Source organism: Pteronotus mesoamericanus, unplaced genomic scaffold (genome assembly GCF_021234165.1).
Source record: "Pteronotus mesoamericanus isolate MK-2021 breed Mesoamerican mustached bat unplaced genomic scaffold, CSHL_Meso_final contig_246, whole genome shotgun sequence".
Lineage (NCBI taxonomy): Eukaryota > Metazoa > Chordata > Mammalia > Chiroptera > Mormoopidae > Pteronotus > Pteronotus mesoamericanus.
In genome coordinates, this window is record NW_026555104.1 from 9,532,089 (window position 1) to 9,555,107 (window position 23,019).

Consider the following 23,019-nt stretch of genomic DNA (forward strand, 5'->3'; position numbering starts at 1 on the left):
ATTTTTTAAAAGTTGTATGTCAAGATAGCAAATATTGGTTCAAAATTTTCAAAGAAATATCTACATAAAAATTATGAGTAAATCAGCTTTTAATAACTACACATCAGCAATGTTTTCTGAATAAGTCAAGAATGAGATTCAAAGAATAGGGTTTTTAGTCATAAGGTCAGCTTTGTTTTGAAAATGAATGCTTACCAGGACTATATACATATATGTATAATACATATTTTAATGCTATTTTTATGGTTCTTTGTCAATCCTTTATTTTTAATGAGAACTTGATAATTCAATTTTGCGGTTACCTGGGATTACTATATACAAAAATCATATCTAACAGGTATCTGACACTTAGTATTTGACATTGTGTCAGGCCCTGTTCTAAATGCTTTTTTTTAATATTAACTCAATCTTTGAAACTATGAAGTATATTATTACTATCCCCATTTTACAGATGAGAAGACTGAAGCAGAGGGAGCTAAATAATTTGCTCAAGGACACACAGCCAGTAAATTTTAAAAGGACTAGAAGGAAATACACCAAGGTGGGTTTTCTCAAGGTATGGGGTTATAAAGGATTGTTAAGAAAGATGACATGATAATATCTTGAACTAAGGATAGTTGCAGCTGAGTTGGAAAAGAGAGGGCAGGCTCCAGAACAGTTTAGGAGAAAATAATGGCAGAGCTTGTGGACTGACTGATTCCACACGGGGGTAAGAGACGCGAGGGGAGTCTAGGAATACTCCAGCCTCCTGCCTTGGGGGACTGACTGGGTGAACATGATCTCTAAAGTAGGGAATATAGAAGGTTGGAGCAGTTTTGGGAGAAAAGAGGATGTACCCAATTTTGACATGTTAAGCTATATTGTGAAGTATTTGAATATGTAAATTTTAAGCTCCAGAAAGAAGTCGGGTCTGGATTTGGGAGTCTTCACACACGGCTGGTAATTAAACCCCAAAGAGAGGTTACCATAAGCCAGGGAGAGCATGGAAGCAGAAAAAAGGCTGTGGGCCAAGGATTAAACTTTGGAGAATTCCAACTTTATGTGATATGCAAGGGATATGACAGCGATTCAGATTTAACTTCAAAATAAAAAAATAGATATGAAATGTAGGATATTTATTTGCTTTTCAAGCTAAGTCTTGTTTATGAGAGACAAGGTAGCATGGAAGTGGGTGGGGCAGGGCAGTCAGGGAAGCTTGGGCGCAAATCTAGCACTTCGCCGCTTCAGAGGTCTGTGACTGCCGTCAAGTTACTGTCTGTAAAATGTGAATGGTTAATACACTATTCATCCTATCGTGGGCATTAAATGGGTTAATCCACAAAAGCATTTATATGGCACAGTGTATAACATGTAGCGTGGATTCAATACATATTTGATATGATCGTTAATGAGTACACAAATAATAAAATTTCTCATTCCACTGTCATGCTTTGCCAGTTGAGAAAATGATCAAGAGGTCTGCTGGTTAGCAAAAATAAATAAACCACAGTGGCATTAAACAATAATATGAAAAAGCCACCAAAATAATTCACAGACGTTCAAGAACCAGTATTTTTCCATGAATTTGTACGGTATAGTACAAGTAAACAGAGGTAATAGCCGTTACTTAAAACAATTAGAAATGCTGGTATATGAGCTACAGGACTAAAGTAAATTTTTTTTTACTCTAAATATTTAACAAGTAGCCCCAGTGCCGGGCACAGAGTAAACCTTTAATAAATGTCTCGTCTGAATGTAACTAAGTGATTAATAAAAAAAAAAGGAGGGGAGATGATTTTGTTATATCTGCTGTTAGGCATTTCCCTATTGAAAGAATAATCATTCATGCAATGAAAAAGAAATAGACACCACGCGTGTGGTTATATGAAATCCCAAAGAGCTTGGCCATGCGCCTCTTCTCCCACCCGCATCTACACCATTTTTGAAATTCCCAGCCTGAGAAGGCCTCCTTTGGAACACGGTTTCCAGTCCTCGCAAGGGCCCATTAAAACGCAAGTATGCCCTTTGCCGACGGGCACCAACTTGGCTCTGACAGACACGGGCACATTCATGAGCCTCGCTGTGTGAGGAGCTGCCTCCCGAAGGCGCAGACCTCGGGCGCGGGAAGGGCCGCTTCTGAGCTGACGGGTGGGGTCAGCCTTGGTCCGAGGCCAGGGCGCCGGGCTGAGCAGCCCGGCTGCGGCCCGGGGACAGGCCCCGCTGCAGCGACCAGCCAGCACAAAGGCAGCCGGGGCGGCCGGTGGCGGGGCGGGACGCCGTCAGGCCCGGGCTCCCCTGCTCCTCACGACGCGGCCACCGCGGTGCTTCCGAGAAGCCGCTGGCCCCGTCAGAACACCGCGGCCTGACGAGCGGCGCAGACCGACGTTCATTCTGATCTCATTTTTTTCATCAGTGTATCAAACCTCCGGTTCCCCGGCAATTGGGGGCTGCGGGGTGACCAAACGGAGTAAAAATCTGAAAGGTCTTTTTCAATTCGTCTAGCTTAAATTCCATGCAATCTTTAAGCTGTGGGCTAATATGTATTCTACAGTTCAGGGTTTGCTTTTCAAAGGCATTTAAATACCATGCTAGGGGCCACCGCCGGGAAAACGCGACAGACTTAAGCGCCCCAGTCAGTAGGTTCCTACTTAAGAGTTCCGGCCTCGGCTGGGCTGCAGCTGCGGCTGCAACTCCGCCTACGCCTCCGCGCGCTCCCTGCTCGCGGGGATCGGCTCCCGCCAGACGACGCCCGCGCGCGCACTCCGCAGGGGCACGGGCGCCTAGCAGAGGCCGTCACGTCCCGAGCGTCGGGAGGCGGGGCCTCGAGCTGTGATGTCATGAGACCCCGCCCCCCACATCCCTGATATCACCCCCGCTGCCCGCCATTTTGTCTCCAGTGTCTCGTTTGCAGTCGACAGAATAGAAGGAAGTGTCTTGGTCTGTACGCGTGCGGCCGGGACCTGGGTCTATTGTCTGTGTTTGACTCCATAGTTTGGTCCGAGGCCTTCGGAGCTTCCCCGGGGCAGTCGGCAGCGGCCGCCGCGACCGCCCCCGCCCCTCCCTTGCGTCCCCGGGACCGGGAGGGACCAAGCCCGCGTCACGCCCCTCAGCGCTCGCCGCTCCCTTCTCTGTCGGTCGTTGCGTCGGCATCGCGTCCCCGGAATCAGACGGTGCCCCATAGATGGCCAGCTTTCCCCCGAGGGTCAACGAGAAAGAGATCGGTGAGGAATGGGACGGTGGGCAAGGGGTTCTGGTGAGGGCGTGGGGCTCCGGAGAGGCAGGGCTCCTCGGAGGAGGCTCGAGAGGAAACCTTTCAGAATCTGAGGGAAGTAAGATGAGCCGGAGCCAAGCCCTGGAGCGAACTGGAAGGAAGCGGCCCCGCGGGTGGGGGTCGCGAGGGTACATGGGATCCTCATTGATGCAGCGCCTACCCTGCGCCCGGCCCGGAGGGGGGCAGTGTGCAGCTGTTAGGGTCAAGGGGAACCTGGGCGTCGAGTAGTGAGGGCCCCGGTAGCTGTGTGGCTCGGGCCGGGCACACCCCTGGGGACCCCACCTTACTCTTCGGACGTGCGAACGGGACCATTATCCTAGGATTCTTCTTGGTTCAGCGGCTGGGCGTCGTGTGCACAGGGAAGTGCCGGGCAAGTCTCGGGGGCTCTTACATTTACGGTGCGAAAGTAAACTTGTATGTTCTGGGCTACTCTTTTAAAGAGAAAAGCGACGGAAGACGTGCCTGGAGCCTGGGAAAAGCAGTTAAAAAAAAAAATGGTGTGGCGTTCAGGGAGTGGTTCGGGTTCAGGGCAGGACGACTCAGAATTATCTCTGCTGCACACAGAGCGGGGAGGAGCGAGAGGTTGGGTGGAGTGACAGAAGAAAAGCTGGTGGACGGGAGAGCGAACTCTGAAAGGCTGTTTGAAAACTGGTTTAGTGGCTGGCTCTGCCGCGCTCCAGACGGGGCAGTCGATTTTGAAGGTTGTGCGTCAAGACCTCAGGGGCTCAGTTAAAAGCACCTCTCATTTAAATTCCTCTCTTAAGGTAAAATAACTGGAACAGCTTTTGGGGTTGTGGGGAGAGCATTCATAGATACACTTAGTAAAAATTGAACTTATCAAGTCATCGTGTTATACACCTGAAATATATAGTTTTTATTTTAAAAATTAAAACAGATTTAGCATCCCCCTTCTCCCCGAAAAACCAGCTCTGAATTTTGTGTTAAATGAAAAGGAGGGAGCCTTGCACTTCCCTGTTCTTCAACTAAATGTGTGGCTTTACTAAATACATGGAAGAGGTGTGTGTAGGGAAAGGGAGAAGCCGAAGAAGCCAAAATGCTCTCTGTCCTGTATGTTGGTAAATTTTGTTTAGAGACAGCTTAGAATTCTGGGCTTTAGTTTTCTTAAGGATAAGCTTGAATGCCAGGTTAGGAGAGAACTTTAACCCTGATTTTAATAACTTTTAAACTCGCAGAGAAAACAGTTCATGTCCAGTTTTTATTTGAACTGTACTTTAGGGCTAGTCAATATGTCCTGATGTGGAACATGGAACTCAGAAAAGTTCTTATTTTCAGTCCAGTGGGTTTTTTTTTCCTACACATAATACCACTGACAAACAATCTGCCTTTCTTTAATCTGTATTTTTACTTCACCTTGATCAACCATTTTGAAATTTTTCAGTTTTCTCTTCTGAGGGATAGGCTTCTTAGCATACCTGTAGAAGGGAGAATCATCTACTAAGTAACCTTTAAAATTTTTTTTGCATGTTTAGGTCTCTGTTATTTCTTGGATATAATAATAAAGTTATTTTACGAAGTGCCAATGTGTTAAAAGAACTTTGGCCTTTTCTAACCTTTTTTTCTGGGGGGCAGGTATCACTTGGGTACAGGGTTAAACACTAGTATCTCTGTGTAGCTTTGTCTTTATCAGTAAGGACTTACTCTTTCCCTACTTTCTTGGATATTATACCTGCTATTTGGGTTCTCTAGTACTACTGAAAGAGGAGAGAGACAATTCCATTAGTGATTAAAGAAGTCTGTGACAGGGAGTAACTGCCCTCTTTCACAAGGCACTGTCTCAGATGCCTCCTTTCTGGGTGTGGAGTTGCAGGGGGGAATATGAAGAAGGAGCTAAATCTAGTTTGCTTGGTTCAGCAGTGACAGATGATGCACCAGCACTGTACAGATAGTATTAACAATGCAGAGTTGTATCTTACAGCCGAGGTCCTGTGGCAGGTAGCTTTTCCCTTATACAAGTTCATTAAGTCACACATTTCTTAGGATACCAGCATTAAACCACTGCAGATAATGTAATACAGGTTTAACTTACAAAAACTGTTTTTCAAAGCACTTTATTATAAACCTTGTGCTAGTTTATAATATTGTACTGGTAAGCATTTGAATGAGTGCTTAAATTCATTTGATTAAACTGAAAAGCTCATTTGATATACTGGTACCTGTTAACAAGCAAAGAAACATAAGGTAGTTATTAATTCAATACTTGTAACAGCATTTATTTGGCAGGGTTTTTTTTTACATAGCGGCTCCAGTTCTTGAATTTATATTCGAGAATATGTTAAATTATTATTTTGTTGTCTTTGTTTTATTTGAACCAGTCTTTTGGTTAACTTATAATTACCCTATATAAGAGGAATTTTGTGATTGTGGCCAAGGTAAAAGAAGAGAATAAACCCTGCCTTGTTATTTAAAAGATTTTGGATTCCGAAAGAAAATACAAACCAAAAAAAAAGTGTTCTGTGGGAAAGTTAGTCTTGCTTCTGCTTGTTAAAGGAAAGGTGAATGCTAGTCTAATTTACCAGGTGTTTCTGAGGTTGAATACTAGGGGTAGCCTTCTTTGTTGAGATAGAAATTACATAAGTATACTCATCTAGTTTAACCAGGGGCTTTTCCTTTTTAAGATAATGGTTACATTTCTCAGTTGAAATTTAAAAATTGCTTCCCTTGTGAGTTTTTTTTTTTTCCTCCTGAAATTTATGGATTTAAAAGATAGATGTGGTTGAACAGAAACCCAAGTTTTAAAAAAAAAAAGTTAGGCAGGGGTTGCAAATTCAGGGGCCAGGCACATAGAGTACCCTAGGGGAATGACTATATAAGACTATGGGCTTGGAGGAGTATAAGGAAACATGGAGCAGCAAGCCCTTTCAAAAATCATTAGTATATTTAAAAACAAACATTTTGCAGGCATATGAGGGTTGCCGATTTTGTATAAATTTTGTGTTAAGAAAGTCATGTTATTACTAGCAGAGTTAATGTCACCTTGTGCTGTATTGATGTAGATGAGGTGGAGATAGGTTGGGGGTTCTGCTGCCTTGATTAAGCCACATCTGAAGTATTGCATTTAGTCCTGGGTGCCACTTCTAGGAGGGCAATTATTAACTGAAGTTGACCCAGAAAAGTGTGATGAAGGTGAAGATGGAGAATGGACTTTCTTGGGTGTGACAGCGAGTTAACCACCCTCTCAGTGTAATCTAAGGAATGATTGTAAGGACTAGAGATTTTAGCCTGGTAAATAGATATAGTTGATGATGTCATAGCTGTCTTCAACATATGAATGTCATGTGAGAGCAGGATTAGGCTTATTCTCCTTTTAGGTCAAAATTTGGACTGAGTGGTTGGAGTGGCAAGGAGGAAGATTTTGAGTAATGAAAAGGAAAGTTTCTGATAATCTCAGCTGCACCAAATTAGAATGAGAGCCTTATTAGGTATTCATATTTATGAATATCATAGAAAAATAGGTCTCAGTTTTGTTTACCTTTTAAACCAAAGCTTATATGTTGATATATGAAAGTATTGGGCAATGTAATATTTAAATCACTTAAGAATGAGAACTTATACATGTGCTTTCATATTCATTCAATAAATATTTACTGAGCACCTGTCATGACAGGTGCTACACTAGCTGTGATGGAGTGACACTGAGACTGGAAGTGTCACTGAACAAGTACATTTTGGGGTTTATGTATCTGTCCCAGCAATAGGGAAGTGTAAGTGGTTCTTATTTGAACTGCAGTACTTACATACAGTATGTTGAAGTTCAGTTGTTGGAAAGCATGAGCCAAACACATAAAAATACACTGTAGTGATGACCAGACAACTGACAACAAAATAGATAATAGTGAAACTAAACTTGACAGTAACTTATAATTAAGAAGGAAAAATAACAAACTTTGAAAGTAAGACCAACCCAAGACAGCACTGGTGATACGCTGATAAGAGTCTTTCCCAAAATTGAGGAAACTCTAGCGGAGTATACATGCACACATGTGCAGTAGGAACTTGTTGATGATGCTTGTTAAACAAAATAAAAATCTCTGTATTCGCTGTTAAGATACCAGCTTTTATTGTGAATGTTAAATTTAGGTACTCCTAATTAAATTAAAAATGTATGGGATTGTCTGGTTTTTGTCCTTCAAAAGCCAAAATAATTATTTCCATTTTGGAGTCAGTTTGTAACCCCTTAGGAAGATGCTTGTGGATTGCTGTTGAAGAATCACAAATGTTTGCATTTAAAGCACTGGTTGAGAGATTGGACTAGATAATCTTTAAGTCCCTTCTAGTTCTGAGGGTTTTTTTGTAACCTGGATCTGAAAAAGATAAGAATATTCATGTTTAAAAAAGACCATTTTATAGTGCTTTTCTTTGAGTAATGATGTAATGTATTGTATGGTGGTTTATGGTTTTTGAAAGCTACAGATTTTTTGGAAGAAACTTTTCTTGCAAAGGATCTTTAGTCTCTTACATTTTAAATGTGAATAATGTGATGAAAACATAAGGGAATGCAAACATCAGGACTTCAGTAATTGCTAGCCGTGATTGATCATTACAGTAGTAGTATTTGACCAGTTGTTTTTTTTTTTTTTTAATTGAACTTTCTAAAAGGCTCTTGCTTTAAAAAACTTTAGGAAACTCACTTTGCCAAAACTTGAAGATGTTATCATTAAGGGGTCTTCATACCAGCTATGGCCCCTCAAAAGGTAGAAAGCAGAACTCATTCTGTTGATATCTGAAAATGGGAAAAATACTTAACCGAGTTGAATAAGCTGCAAAGTAATATGAAGGCAGTATCAAATTTATTGTTGGTTATATATAATATCCTTTCTTTTTCTTTTTAGTGAGATCACGCACTATAGGTGAACTTTTAGCTCTAGCAGCTCCTTTTGACAAGAAATGTGGTCGTGAGAATTGGACTGTTGCTTTTGCTCCAGATGGTTCGTACTTCGCGTGGTCCCAAGGACATTGTACAGTAAAGCTTGTTCCGTGGTCCCAGTGCCTTAAGAACTTGTAAGACACTTTTCTTTTTTGTATTATGTATCTGTTTGTAGAATTTCCTATTTTCTCTGTGTGTGGAGTAATAAAAAGATTTTGATATATGAGACATTTTCTTTTATAGACTTGCAAATATATTTTATCATAAGCTGAATGTATATATTGGAAAATTTGTGGGAAGTATTATTATTTCCTATAGGATACTTTGTCAGATCCTTTGTATTTTTAAATAAGTGTTTCTGTGTATGAAAAGGCAGATTAATTGTGCCTTGGTTTAGTGTTATTTGTGCCAGGTCAGGTAACCTTTGTTATGTGATGCTTTTTGATTTCACAACATTTTATTAGATAACAGAGGTGCATAGATCATGTAATTACTTTTTATGTACTTAGCCTCTGCTTGGGTTTAATTGAGTTTGGATATTTGTTGAAAGTTTTCCTAAAATGTATCATACTAAATTTAATCTTCCCCTGTTTTTGTGTCTAGTTGACTTTTGTGTTTAAATTTATTAGTATCCTTGTTACATATTCCTTTAGGTGTAGAAACTATGGGAAACCACTGATTATTATGGGTTTGTCCCCCCGCCCCAAGGAAATTTTCTGGTGTTGGCTTCACAATATCTTCTCAGGTTCTTTTTGTTTTTTCCTTGTTTATACTTGATGTAGGTAAAGGTCTTAATTTATACAGTGGTTTTAAAGAAAATTTTGAAACAAATTACTTTATTGTTGAATTTCCTCTCATTTCAAACACTGAGAATTTATTTAGTCATGCCCTCATAGCTAATGACAACTTTCCCCTTCCCATTTATAGGATTCTGTTGTTATTTAGTATCATGATAATATTGAGGTTGTTTTAACAAACATCATTTCATATCCACAGGAATTCTGAATAAATAATAACTAGGTTTCTGTCTGACCCTTTCCCCCCCGCAGTCTCTTGCATGGCACCAAGAATATCACTAATTCAAGCAGTTTGAGATTGTCAAGACAAAATAGTGATGGTGCTCAGAAAAATAAGCCCCGTGAACATATTATAGACTGTGGTGATATAGTGTGGAGTCTTGCTTTTGGATCTTCAGTTCCAGAAAAACAGAGTCGCTGTGTAAATATAGAATGGCATCGATTCAAATTTGGACAAGATCAGCTACTTCTTGCCACAGGGTTAAACAACGGGCGTATCAAAATATGGGATGTATATACAGGTATGGAGTCACAATTTTAAAAGCAGACTGGATTATTTTATGATGTGGGGTGTTGCTCATAGGCAGTAGAGTGTATGGTTTGAGAACTTTTGCCTACTGAAAAGCAAGAATTGGTGCAATGTGTTTTTATAATTGGCCTGAATAGCATCTTCAACTGTGGATTTAGTTTAGGATAATAAGAGTTCACACTGCTTGATCACTCTTCAGAGGCTATCACAGCATATTACAACAGAAAGGGCATATCTAAGGAATGTTTCTTTAATTAACACTTATAAATAGTAATTAAGTTTGACTCAAATAGCAGGACGTTTTCTTACATATTTTCAGTGATAGATAGCTTACGGATTTCAAGGCAAACATGGTTTTCAACAATCACCTACCAGGGTCGTCCAACCTTTTGGTGTCTCTGGGCCATGCAGAAAGAAGAGTTGTCTTCGGCCACACATTAAGTACTCAAACACTAACAAAAACTGATGAGCAAAAAAAGGTTTTAAGTAAATTAATGATTTTGTGTTGGGCCGCATTCATAGTCATCCTGGGCCGCATGCGGCCCACGGGCTGGAGACCCTTGAAACCTTATAAAGTTTTAGTGATGTTTAGTGATGTTTAACTAGATAGGATTAGAAGTTCTATTCCTTGGGCAATTAAAAGTAAATATGTTGTTCATTACCTAAAACAGTTTTTGGCTGAGAGTATGTACTCAAAATTTGAAAGATTTTTAAAAATGAGCATTAAAACATGTACATTAGAACACAGCAGGTGATACGTTCAGTGGTGATGAGTAATAAAATCCAATTAAATACTTGAAAAAATTTAAGCACATATATGTTCATAGAAAACAAAATTCTTAAAATACTATGAATAAAGTACATCTTTTTCAGTGAGATTATGTTTGAAAACTTAGGCTGTTGTGGGATAATGTGCATCTTTTGGAGAGCTTGACAGTCCATTAGTAATCCCAAGGCCAAGGAAAATTTTGATTTATATTTTAAAATCATACTCTACAAAGATTTTAAAATGACAATAATGTAGGTTTTCTTGAGACTAAATTAACTTGATCCAGGAGTTTGTGCACATTTCAAGAATTCCCTTTTAATTTTTTCTAATAAATGTAGGCTTTGCTATCCTGGAAATAATTCATTTTAGAACAACGTAAATACTGAAAATTTAAAGGTAATAGTAAAAGAATTAATAAGTCATTTTACACTTGGTAAGCTAAAGAGATGCTCAAGTATGTTTTTAAATGGTGAGGAACACTATCTCATAAAATAGAAGCTGATAAAAATTATTAACATTGTCTTATTTTCCCCATTTCATTTAGGAAAACTCCTCCTTAATTTGGTAGATCATACTGAAGTGGTCAGAGATTTAACTTTTGCTCCAGATGGGAGCTTGATCCTGGTGTCAGCTTCAAGAGACAAAACTCTGAGAGTGTGGGACCTGAAAGATGATGGTATGTCTTTTTTTCCAGGCTGTGAAAAAGATTTAAGTTTTTTGATATTGCCACTGAGAGGTATTGGGTTCTCTGGGGCATTTGACTTTAACAGTGGCATTCTGATCAGTTTCCTTTTCTCTAGTCCTTTGGTCCCCTTCTTTGTATAGATCAAACAAAACCATAAATGTGACCCAGAATAGGAGTCAGCAGTTACTCTAAGCAAACAATCTAATATTATTCAGAAACTAACCACACAGATAGGAATCAACTATTTGAGGATAAAATCTAGATCAGTTTTAGGGTTTTATATGAACTGATCTGTTAGTTTTTTTCTTGTCTTAGGGAGGATTATTAACTTCATTTGCTTAGTAAAAATTTAAGTAGACCTTGAATAACAAACAGATATAACTTAGTGATCTAATAAAATTTAGGTCAAAATGTGACTTGTACACCAGAATTTATAACATGTAAATGCTGTTAAGCATAATATTACATTGGATAGGTTAAGAAAGAAGTTACCTTATGAAAAGTAGATTTGCCCTTCAATATAATAAAAAGTATGTCAGTGACAAGTACTCAGATTTTTCTGAAACCTTGATAATTGTGAGGCTTACTAATAAAATTATGAAGAATCTACCTTGTTTGAGAGGACCATAGAGAGTATCTCTTCCCTCTTCTTAGCCTGTAATGAAAGAGTTTACAGTTTTAATTAAACCCTTGTATTTAAATAAGATCTACTAGTTCTGTAACAGCCTCAAGGTGGAAGTTGACAGGCTTGCTTAGTTAGGTAGCTTAAACAGAATGTAGTAGGGAGCAAAACTCTTAGATTTGGAGGCTTGTTCCAGCTGATGGAACCATTGCCTAATAAAATATGTTACTATTATCAAACCATGAGGTACCTCCTCTGCATGTTATCAGGTCTCTTGACTGCTCAGCTGTTGAAGGGTTAAGGGATCCCAATAGTTAAAACAGTTTGATAATTAAATTTTTTGTATTTTGCATATCAAAGAGTACTTGCTTTCTCAACATATTTTTCAGTTGTGTGCATATGTTTTAACAGTGGAGACTCAGTAAAATGTAACCTCCAAGAGAGCAGAGACTTTGTCTTGTTCACAGTTGAGTCTTCACTGCCTGGCATGTAGTAGGTATTCAGTAAATATTTGTAAAACTACGTTAAAATATACTTAGCCATAATTTTGTGCTTTGGGTATAATGTACAGGGGATTGGAAGTAGAATGTAGGTTATTAGAAAGAAATAAGGGTGGAAAGGAATTTTGAAGATGTTCATTAAGTCACAACCTTTTGTTTCAGTTCTTTTTTATTTGTAGAACGTAAAGGGATTAGACCAAGAGAAGTCTGTTTTCTGTAAATGAAGGGTCAGCAGACTTTTTCTCTAAGGGCCAGGTAACTGCCGTAGTTACTCTATTCTGCCGTTGGAGCACAACACAAACAAATTGGCATAATTAAATTTCAATAAAATTTCAGTTACAAAAATGAGTAAATAATGTATGCATTGCAAACCCCTGTTATAGATAAATCACTGCTACTATAGAAGTTTGTAATTCTTTAATTTTGCCATTTTTTAATGATACTCATTTGAAGTGGATTCTAGGGTTAATGTGGGTATCTCTTTTTGTTCAGGAAACATGATGAAAGTATTGAGGGGCCATCAGAACTGGGTGTACAGCTGTGCATTCTCTCCTGACTCTTCCATGCTCTGCTCAGTGGGAGCCAGTAAAGCAGTATGTGTCGAAGTTCCTCTACATTTATTTTGAATTGGATTATAATAATGTGTGCATAATCATTTTAAATCTAAGTAACCTATTAAGTCTGTGCTCGGTGTCATGAATATCTTAAATGCTTTATTTTGTGATGGGGGAAAATTTGCATGAGGGAAATTAAATATAGTTATTAATTGTGAAGTGAGAAATTGGATTGCTTTTTAGTTAGAGATACTATTCAGCAAGTAAGGGGTTTGTCAAATTTATTTTTTCTAAGATCTAGGAAAGTTTATATGCTATAGAAGAGATACAGTACAAATGTTGAGACATTCCCTTGCTAATAATTTTCTTCTTTGTTGTTCTATTTTTTTGTCCAGTTTGCTGTTTAAAAAAGTTTGAGTCCCAGCTGGTCCTGGACATTTAACTGAAAAAAAGTAACTTAAAAATCGAATAAAAATGAAAATAGCACTCATGTATGTTTTAGAGTGAATTATAGAAGAAATTTGATACGGTCTGTCTTATCCTAACAGGCAGGCATAGTATACCTGTAGACAGATTAAGTATAAAGTGACTTTTAAGAGAGTTATGCTTATTGATGAACTCTCTAGTTGTCTACCAGCTTCTGAGTTAGTATAGTTAAAAGGATTGTTTTAGCTTTAGATATTTATGAAAAGGGTTGAAGTCCAAATACATGTGATGATCACAATACACTTTGAAATAATGGGGAGGCGGGAGGCTGATTAAAATGCATTTAACTTAGCCAAGAAGTATGTTAAAATGATAGTTGAAAATGTTGGAAGTTTAGAAAAAAAAATTTAGTTTAGTTCTTTAAAAATCATAAGAAGGACAAAGCTAGATGTTGACATTGCTATTTTAGGCTGTGTGTTTTCCATATGCTTCTTGCTTTCCCTGTCACAGGTGGTGGCAGCAATATTGGTGTGATTGAGGTTATGCTGGCACCACTCGCACACAGGCGCACAATGGTGTTAGCTGGGCAGAAAGAGTGGCATCTCTGGCTACCGGGCTGGGGGCGACCTTTACCATAGGATGAAGTAACCTTGCATTCGGCTGCAAGGTGTACTGTACGTAACACAGGTGCTGGTCGATGTCCACTTTCTGCTTTTCTTTCTTTCTTTTTTTCTTTTTTAAAATAATTTCCCCCAGTGAAACCCACTGACTCCTCCAAGTAAATTGATCTTCCAGTTTGACGGAATTGGGAGTCTGACATGTGAAACCAGTTTAATGTAATGTAATTGGCTTTCAGGTGGTTTCTCTGTACTATTTTTTGGAATTCTTTGAGATGGTAGAGATAACTTAATTAAGTCTGATCCAATTTAAAACCTCTGGTTTTTTTCTTTGGAAGTAATATATTGTGTCTGTGCAGAAAAAAAAAAAAAATAATGTAGCCAAAGGATTGCTTTATCTCAAGAGGAGGAGAGATTGTCTTACTAGGATTGTCAAACCTCCAAGCTCACATTTTGTATGGATGCAATAAACAATTATGTTTAGAGCTTTTCTGCACAGTCTAACTACCGATTTTAGAAGCTAAAACTATATGTGAACTTCTACTAAAGTAATTTAAATGCTTTATACTTAAAATGACTAATGATTGTGTGGTCAGTTTGGGAAATATAAGATTAGCAAATCTTGATTCACAGAAATGTTAATTGTATTATTTTTGTAAATTAGCATTTTCATTTTGTAATGTGGTTTAACATCCTTGTTGTTTGCCAAAGAAATTTCATTTGGCTGTGAAAATTCTCTTTGCTTGCAGTATCTGTTTCTCTTCCTAGGCTCACGTTGGTGACCCAAGCGTTTTGTAAACAAGTGATTATCTCAAAGGGAGATGCCAATGGAGTAACAATTTGTTAACCTTACATTTTCTGTCTGTATATATTTTTTTAAATTTGGTAGTTTCTGGAAGAAAAAGAAGAGGGTTTGTAGTACTTAACCCTATTTATTTCTGTATATTTTAGTTAATTAGTTTTTGGAATAAGTGGATTCAGTATAACTTTTGTGGTTACTGCCTTTTTTATGTTTAGGCTTATATTTTAATTAACATTTAACAGAAACATTTTAAATAGAATTTGCATGTCTACTTTAATTAACTTAAAGACTGATTTTTAATCTACGACACTGAGCATATTCTTTTAATTATCCATAATTTGTAATGTTTAATTTAATATCTGAATTAAATTTAGCAGTTTTAGTTTAAGATGTGCCATTTTGACCTCTGTGTATCTGAATGAAGCTATAACATTTTACTTTTTATTGCAGGTTTTCCTTTGGAATATGGATAAATATACCATGATACGGAAACTAGAAGGACATCACCACGATGTTGTAGCTTGTGACTTTTCTCCTGATGGAGCATTACTGGCTACTGCATCTTATGATACTCGAGTATATATCTGGGATCCACATACAGGAGACATTCTGATGGAATTTGGGTGGGTAAAGTATGGATTATTTTAGTCTGTAGTTCATCTCTGGCTGTCAGTATATAACTTAAGAAATTACATGAATGATTACAATCACTAACATATGAAACCTAAAATTGTCATCTATTGTAATTTAAAATTTTGTTATTATTTAACTCCTTGGATAATGCAAAGCGTTAAATATAAATTCTAAAAGTAAACTTGGCTATCTTATACCGATCTTGTTATTTAACAGTACATGACTCTGTAGAAGGGATAATTACATTTAGAGTTTCATGCTGGAAAAAATAGTTTCAAGTTGGACTTAATTTTAGTGCCTTATATAACATTCTTAAAAGGAGATTAGTAATTCTTTTTAGATTCCTTTCATTTAATTTGGATATATCAGCTCCTCTCAGGTCTTAGTTGTATTCATTAAGGCCACTTTATACATTACTCAAAGACAGGTGTATTTTGTACCTGGGAAGTTTATTTCTTGAAGTGACTCTCATTTTCACTGTATTTTTACCTCAGGCACATGTTTCCCCCACCTACTCCAATATTTGCTGGAGGAGCAAATGACAGATGGGTACGGTCTGTATCTTTTAGTCACGATGGACTGCATATTGCAAGCCTCGCTGATGATAAGTAAGTGTGTGAATTACAGTTTGACCTATTTATTATTGTCTTTTAAAGATTTATTTTGAATTACAGTTTGACCTATTTATTATTGTCTTTTAAAGATTTATTTTCATCTTCTAGTTAATGAAAACATTCTTATGGCTAAAGAAAGGGGAAAAACCTTGTCTGCAGTTTTAGTGTCTCATTCTCTAGACAAGATCTTGAAAGATGGTGTGTCTTAAAGAATGTTGACCCGGCCCTAGCCAGGGTGCTCGGTTGAAGCATCATTCCATGCACCAGATGGTTGTGGGTTTATTTCCCGGTCAGGGCACATACCTAGGTCATGGATTTGATCCCCAGTTGGGACACATACAGGGGCAACCAATTGATGCTTTTCTCTCACATCAGTACTTCTCTCCCTGTCTCCCTCCCTCCCTCCCTACCTCTTGCTCTAAAAATCAATAAATATATCCTTGGGTGAGGATTAAAAAAAGAAAAGCACATTGACCCGAGTAGTATGCATGTAAACTAAAGATAATGCATGCCTTTCCCTGTGCTCCTTGTTAGCTAGTTCAAGCAAACTGGGTAGATTTTTAATTAGCTTTTAGGCTAGCTCACAGATTCTTTATTTGCCAATAATCATTGTCTTCCTGTTTGCTTCGATAAATTCTGCGTGTCAGTTCTCTGCCATTCCTAGATGTCCTCTACCTAGGTGAAAAAGCTTTATAAATGTCTTGGAATAATGGTAAAAAAGATCAAGTATTGGATTTTAAATGTAAGAAAAAAGGAGAAAGCTTTCGGCTATGAGCATTATAGATCTGAACTAGGAAGGACAGACATGTATTATAGTCTCTTTAAGTGTGAGTTGACCCAAATCACAATGTATATAGACTATACAATACTTTATAAAGCAAGTTACAGAATTGCTTTCTGCAGTGATTTGTGTGAATGTACTATTTTGTGACTCAGAACATGTGGGATTTCTTTCTCAATTTTAAAAGTTGCCTTTACCTTAGATTTCCTACTACATACTTACTGGACAATTTATTTCCTTTTCAGAATGGTGAGGTTCTGGAGAATTGATGAGGATTATCCAGTACAAATTGCACCTTTGAGCAATGGTCTTTGCTGTGCCTTTTCTACTGATGGCAGTGTTTTAGCTGCTGGGTAAATCTGTTTTTCTATTTTTTTGTTTGTTTGTTTTTAAGACACAGTTTCAGGTAGTCTTTAGTCAAAGCAGCCAGTATTTATTATCAGTAAATCTTCCATAAGGCTCTTTATAAAACTATTGCTTGGTCATAAAGGACATCATGATCATTGGTTGTGTCTCCTTAATTAGGTTTTAACATGTAGTTTGTGACTCTTAATACACAGCTTTGGATGATAGTTGTTTGAACTGTGGGATGGTGAAATACATGTATTCCTGTGACTGAGCTTGTGATTTTTTTTCTGTTTGTTTCTGTTTAGGACACATGATGGAAGTGTGTATTTTTGGGCCACTCCAAGGCAGATCCCTAGCCTTCAGCATTTATGTCGTATGTCAATCCGGAGAGTGATGCCCACCCAACAAGTCCAGGAGCTGCCGATTCCTTCCAAAGTGTTGGAGTTTCTCTCCTATCGTATTTAGAGGACTCTGCCTTCCCTACTAGTAGGGACTGACAGAGCACACTTTACACAAACCTCAAGCTTTACTGACTTCAAGTATCTGTTTTTCAAGGTTTAGAAGATTTATTTAATTTGATATGTTCTTGTACTGTGTGTTGATCAGTTTTTAAAATATTATTTATAGACTATAGGAGAAATATCTCTGAACATAGAAAATGCAGTTTTTTCCTAAAACTTAACTGTGAAACATACATACATGTACATATTTAGATATAAGCTGCTATGTGTTGAACGGACTCTTCTGCTTTTCTGATCTTTAGTTTTGACATGTATATATTGCTTTAGTAGAGCCACATTATGTATCTTTGCTGTAAAGTGGAAGGAAATTTTTTTTTATTCTAGGATACTGTGTTTAGATGGTAAATATTGACTTAAGAAAGCTGAATTGCCTCATATAAAATGTGTATCTGGTGGGGGGAATCAGAAAACTGACTTGTAAGTAACACAAAGTTTTTGTATAGGGAATGGATTTTGTTTTCCTTACAATGGCATCTGAGAGGGTGAGTTTGAATGTGACATCATTCAGTTAAAAACAGCCAGGATATAACTAGAAAAAGTGTGTCTCCTCCCCCTGCCCCCAAACTACTGCTGCAGACCTTTATTCTGGAAAGCAGCTTGTTACTTTAACCCCTGTGGTATAAAGTATTATGAACTGCAGTCAGTTTGAAAATCCATCTACTGTATTATTTTCCTGCTAAGTATCTTGTTGTTTGTATTAAGGGACAGTTATTTTAAGACCATGGTTTTGTGTTTTGTTTGTTTTTACACGTATCCTATGTTTCTGCAGGGGATAATACTGGTGACTTACCAAAGAAGCAATACAGTATACCTGCTTTTGCCTTCTGTTATTTATCTTACCTGCAGATATTAAGAAATGTATGTATTATGTAAAATGCTTGATTATATATTTTTGTTTTTTTTTAATTAAAGACATAAAAAAATCACTGTCTTCTGCAAATGTTTCTTAAATATGTTGGAAGGTTTAATGCTTCTTGTCTGTCTCCACTGTAGGATTGATTGAGCACCACTAGCAAAATAAGCGAGAAAGGTTGTGAAGTAGTAGCACAAGGGCTAGAGTTAGTGCTTCATGAATTTAATGTTTACATTGGTTTCTTTTGGGAGCACTGTTGCAGTAATTCTTGTTTTAAAAACTCTAGAACAAAGGAAAATAACTGCTGAGGTAGAGGAAAATGGGATGTTTCAGGGGAACTAATAGGCTTATAATAAACCTACCTGGTTAAAATAGCTGTAAGAAAAATCTAGTGATGCGGGCACTTTGAGGAGGCAAAATAGAAATAAAAGTAAAATCTTTTATTAGTTGTATGTGCTCATGAGGACTTGATTATTTCCACTAAGAAATTACTTGGAAGTTCTTAAGAGTTGGCTCTGTTGATGGTGTATATGGATGTAGGTTATAAATTTGAAAGCCAGTGGAAAATTTGCCAGTTACTTCTTGAGAATCACCTATATTTTATTTACTTAAGATTTTATTTATTTATTTATTTTTAGAGATGGGGGGAGGGGAGGAGGAGGAGGGAAAGAGAAACCTCGATTGCATCCTGACTGGACTGATTCCTGTGCTCTGGGGGATCAACTGGAAACCTTTCACTTTGTGGAACAACGCTCCAACCAACTGAGCCACACCTGTCGGCTCACCTATATTTTGCAAAAAGAAGCACAAAAGTATCTCTAAACCTGTTGCGATTTTTTTTTTGTTTTGCTTTTTATTTTGTAATATATCACTTTATAATTTTAAAGATACATTACTTACTCTTCACACCATTACATCATTTATTCTCCAACCAATTTACTTGACCAAGTTAAAAATAACATTTTTTTTTTCCAAAGTGTTCAGGGCAGCTTCCCTGTTCTGTTAATTAAACTTTGGGACATTAAAACACTGGCTTAGGAGAGATTGGATAGAAGGCATTGCTCTATTCATTTACCTCCCAGCCTACAAAAATGAAAAAAAAAAAAAATAGCATTTTTGGATGAATCATTTTCTGAAAAGACGAGAATTGTTTGCTTCCTTTTCCCGTGAAAAGCTTAGTGCAGGGTGAAGACTGCAGAGTTTGACTCAAGTAGAAACATGCTTATATTTCCCATTTGTTGGGAAGAAGGTAATAACAGGATGGTAATACTTCAGTGTATTAAAGTATTAGACTGAGTGACCAAGGGAATTGGGAAGACAAGGTTGGATTCTTAATGTGGTCAGAGTCTAGGTAATGATTTTAAAATGATACTGCTTTCTCTCTCCTAGTCTTTGCCACAAGCATGTTTGGACAACTGATGAAATCATTTCTGTTCAGATTTGATTTCTTAGTTTAGTAACCCTTAGGGGTGTGTGCAAACACGGGACACTGCTTCTGCTCAGTAGCCTAGCTTTCTTCAAATTTCAGATGATTTAAAGTGATTTCAAATGACTTTTAAGTCCTCTAACTTGTTACCAGGTTGGCAAAACTTAAATGTGTAAGCCCTGAAATTCCCTGCCTGCCTGAGATGGAGACAAAGTTGGATTCAACTGGTTTGCACTGCCCTCAGGGCAGCAAGACCAAAAAAGGCTGGACTGGACTACCCTGGAGCACGCTCACGGGTTGAGGCAGAGGCTGATGGATACAGAGGCCCTGGCTGTGGGCCAGCCAGCACAGGAATAAAAACACGCGTATAAGAAGTAAAATGTCTCACAAGCCAGAGACCACTGAGACGGTGAATCCCACCTCCAGATGAAGCTTTTGTCCAAGTAATTCCGATCAGGCTCTGGCCTATGACAGCGTTTCAATTACAGAATTTATATATATATCTTGTAGAGTTACAGGTGGGCTTACTCTTGCAAGCATCAATTGACGTATACTGATTGTTTTTCAAATCCTTTCCCTGAAGAAGTAAGAGGGTTTTTTTGGTAGCAAACAATAAAGTACAACCTGGAGGAAATGTCCCCATAACCTTGGCTCATGTTTATGGTAAGATGTGTGGGAGAACCGAAGATTCATGGACAATTACAACCTGCCCTTTGCTCTGTAAAGCTTGCTTTTATTGCAGAAAGCAAAACATTGGGTCTGAAATAGGTATAAAATGACCTTTACAGATGGTTGGGTAGCTTTGTGTGGTTGTGACTTATATTGATATAGGCTTATTTTAACGGAAGAATCAGAAGAGAAAAAAGCTTGAATGATGCCAGGATTGGGGAAGGAAAAACAATTTAATTCTATTTAAATTAACTCCAGCATTATTTTCTTTTTTAGAGACTAATGACTATGATTATTCTTGTGGCTTCTCTTTTATTTTAAAATTTTCTTTATTATTTTTTTAATCCTCACTCAAGGATATGTTTATTGATTTTAGAGAGAGAGAGGCAGAGAGAGAAAGACGGCAGTTGGTACCCTCCTGCACATACCCCAAACCCAGGATTGAACCTGTAACCTTTTGTACAGGATGATGTTCCAACCAACTGAGCGATCTGGCCAGGGCTTTTAGACATAATGTTAGAAATCCAGGAACTTGCTCCACCTGTGAAAGTAAACCTCAGCCTTTGTTAAGGGTAAACTAGAATACAGTAATGATGATAATAGATTTTTTGTTTTATTTTAAATCAGTCTGAAGCACTAATGGCTCCTTTTAAAAATTACTCCCCAAAAATAGTGTGAAGTAAAAAGTGTCTAATGTTAGGAAATAAGATGGAATGACTTGCAATGAAGACATGAAATGGCAACTCCAGTAAGTTGTTTTATGTATATTATCCGTTAATAATGAAATGTTCTCAGGAAAATAAAAGAACAATATATATTAAAAGATACCTGCGAAAGAGGATAATATAAAATGGGAACCATAAAGACAACATTTGCACTCACTAAGTGAGCCAAATGTTTGGCTCGTGGAAAGCCCACCCACTAAGCCATAAGATTCACAGTGCCAGTCTCAGCAATTGTGAGGAAAGTCACAGTTAAAGTTTACTATAGGACCAGCAGGAATGCTTCCTGAAAAGTTTTTAAATAGGTTACACAGCCATTTTTCTTAAAGATTTTACTTATTTTTAGAAAGAGGGAGAGAGGGAGGGAAGGAAACATCAATATGGGAGAGAACATCAGTAGGTTGCCTCTTGTACACCCCTAACTTGGGATTGAACTCATGACCTTTCGGTTTGCAGAACGATGCTCAACCAACTGAGCCACACCAGTCAGGGCACCTCTTTTTTGTATGCCTCAACCACTTCCCCAACCTCCAAGCCCCCTAGGATGATTTGGTAGGAGTTACTCGGGTTCCAAGTTCTCTCTTGAAAGAGAGATACTGGTTGAGCTTAGCAAAGAAGCAGCAAACGCTCCTGTGGGCCAACTGTGTTGCGAAAGTCTGTAGCCCCCATGGCAAAGGTGGTCCCCATCGTCCCTTGTTTGTCACACAAGCCTACTTGTTTTACTCAATTTCATGGCATTCCAAAATCTTCTGGATAATTTGAGTTTATGATCTAGAGCTGGCCTCTGGGAGACACAGATAAGCTGCCTCTGCCATAAGTGGTCTTGGCCCTTCCTGAAATACCATCAGTCTTAGTTAATTTCCATGCCACTTGGCCTCCCAGATACGTTCTGTTGCTAGATACTCCTTTGGGATTCATGCCTCATTTAGAAGACAAACGTGTCACACCTGGGTGGGGGTTGGTTCTCTCAGGGGTTGGCTGGCATTTGGATCACAGTGACTTGTTAGAGCCATGGAAGGATGAGAGAGCAGACCCTGGTCAGCAGACAAGGAAGTAATCCTGGGTCGGGGAGTTTGGATTAGAGTCCAGTGCCAGCCCATCCGGCTTGTGCTGGGCAGAGAAAGCTGCTCTCTCACACAACAGCTGGCAAAGACCCAGCCTTCTAGGCTTCGCCCCATCTGGCCTCAGATCAGGAGGATGTTCATATAGCAAGTTGGCCTGGTTTCTCATCCCAGGGCCTGCTGCCCAGAGGGCTTTGCAGAAGTTGCTGGCTGAGGCTAGAGTCCCAAGAAAGACTTTGGGTGATTGCTGGCTTGGCTGCTTAACAGCTTGTGACTTTGGGAGCTTTCATATAATAAATGCTGTAATAGTGTAATAATGCCTCCCCTATATAAATAGTGTTTAGCTTTTATCTCATATATGCACAGGCATTCGACAGTTGTCAGTTACTACTACCATTTGTTAAGCACTGACTGTGTGTGCTCATTGCTACTTCTGGTGCTTCCCAGAAACTCTGTAAAGTAATTATTGCTATTTCATAGCTGCGGAGGTTCAGAGAGACCAACTCACTCCTCTGGGTTGTACAGCTAAGAAGTGACATCCAGGATACCATTCTGGTTGCTGTCTCCAGAGCCCTGTTTCCCTCCATAATGGCCATTAATGGGCACTATCATTCAGGAAGGGCACTCAGTCAACATCAGACTCCTAAATTAGTCCCTGCCTGCGTCTTTGCCAATCCGCCAGGGTCATGTATGATGTCAGTCTTAACCTTTCTCAACACACTGCACCTTTCACTGACTTGTGGCGGTGGGGAGGGGGGAGAATGAATAATGAATGCCAAATGTAACTTGGCGATCAAAACCCACGCAGGCAAGAAAATGACTATTGAACTCTGCCCTTCGCCCACTGCCTGGGAAAATTACATAAGACATTGTCTAGTTTTTCCTCCACACTGATCTCCTTAGGAACTTATCTCAAATTATTTTTATTGCCCATCTGAACAATCCAACTCAGGCT

At 38.4% G+C, this 23,019-nt stretch overlaps 1 protein-coding gene and 1 pseudogene across 2 annotated transcripts; both read left to right on the forward strand.

Annotated features, from left to right (window-relative positions):
* Nucleotides 1-2,874: 2,874 nt before the first annotated feature.
* Nucleotides 2,875-18,318, forward strand: WSB1 (WD repeat and SOCS box containing 1). Of its 2 annotated transcripts, XM_054573173.1 has the most exons (9): nt 2,875-3,200; nt 8,101-8,269; nt 9,185-9,453; nt 10,775-10,906; nt 12,530-12,630; nt 14,887-15,059; nt 15,564-15,677; nt 16,710-16,817; nt 17,118-18,318. In XM_054573173.1, exons 1-9 carry the CDS (start codon nt 3,161-3,163, stop codon nt 17,275-17,277), a joined length of 1,266 nt encoding a protein of 421 aa, XP_054429148.1. In that variant the 5' UTR covers nt 2,875-3,160; the 3' UTR covers nt 17,278-18,318. The 2 variants fall into 2 exon arrangements, with proteins under 2 accessions (XP_054429148.1, XP_054429149.1); XM_054573174.1 differs by lacking the exons at nt 14,887-15,059; nt 15,564-15,677; nt 16,710-16,817; nt 17,118-18,318 and adding an exon at nt 13,528-14,844.
* An 837-nt stretch (nt 18,319-19,155) lies between these two features.
* On the forward strand, nt 19,156-19,277 carry LOC129070382 (uncharacterized; annotated as a pseudogene).
* The last annotated feature ends 3,742 nt before the right edge of the window (nt 19,278-23,019 follow it).

Excerpts from the sequence above, each read along its gene's own strand:
- WSB1 (XM_054573173.1), top strand. The coding sequence starts at position 3,161 with ATGGCCAGCTTTCCCCCGAGGGTCAACGAGAAAGAGATCG. Across the intron at positions 10,907-12,529 it reads GTGGGACCTGAAAGATGATG|GAAACATGATGAAAGTATTG; the intron begins GTATGTCTTTTT and ends CTTTTTGTTCAG. Across the intron at positions 15,678-16,709 it reads GCAAGCCTCGCTGATGATAA|AATGGTGAGGTTCTGGAGAA; the intron begins GTAAGTGTGTGA and ends TTTCCTTTTCAG.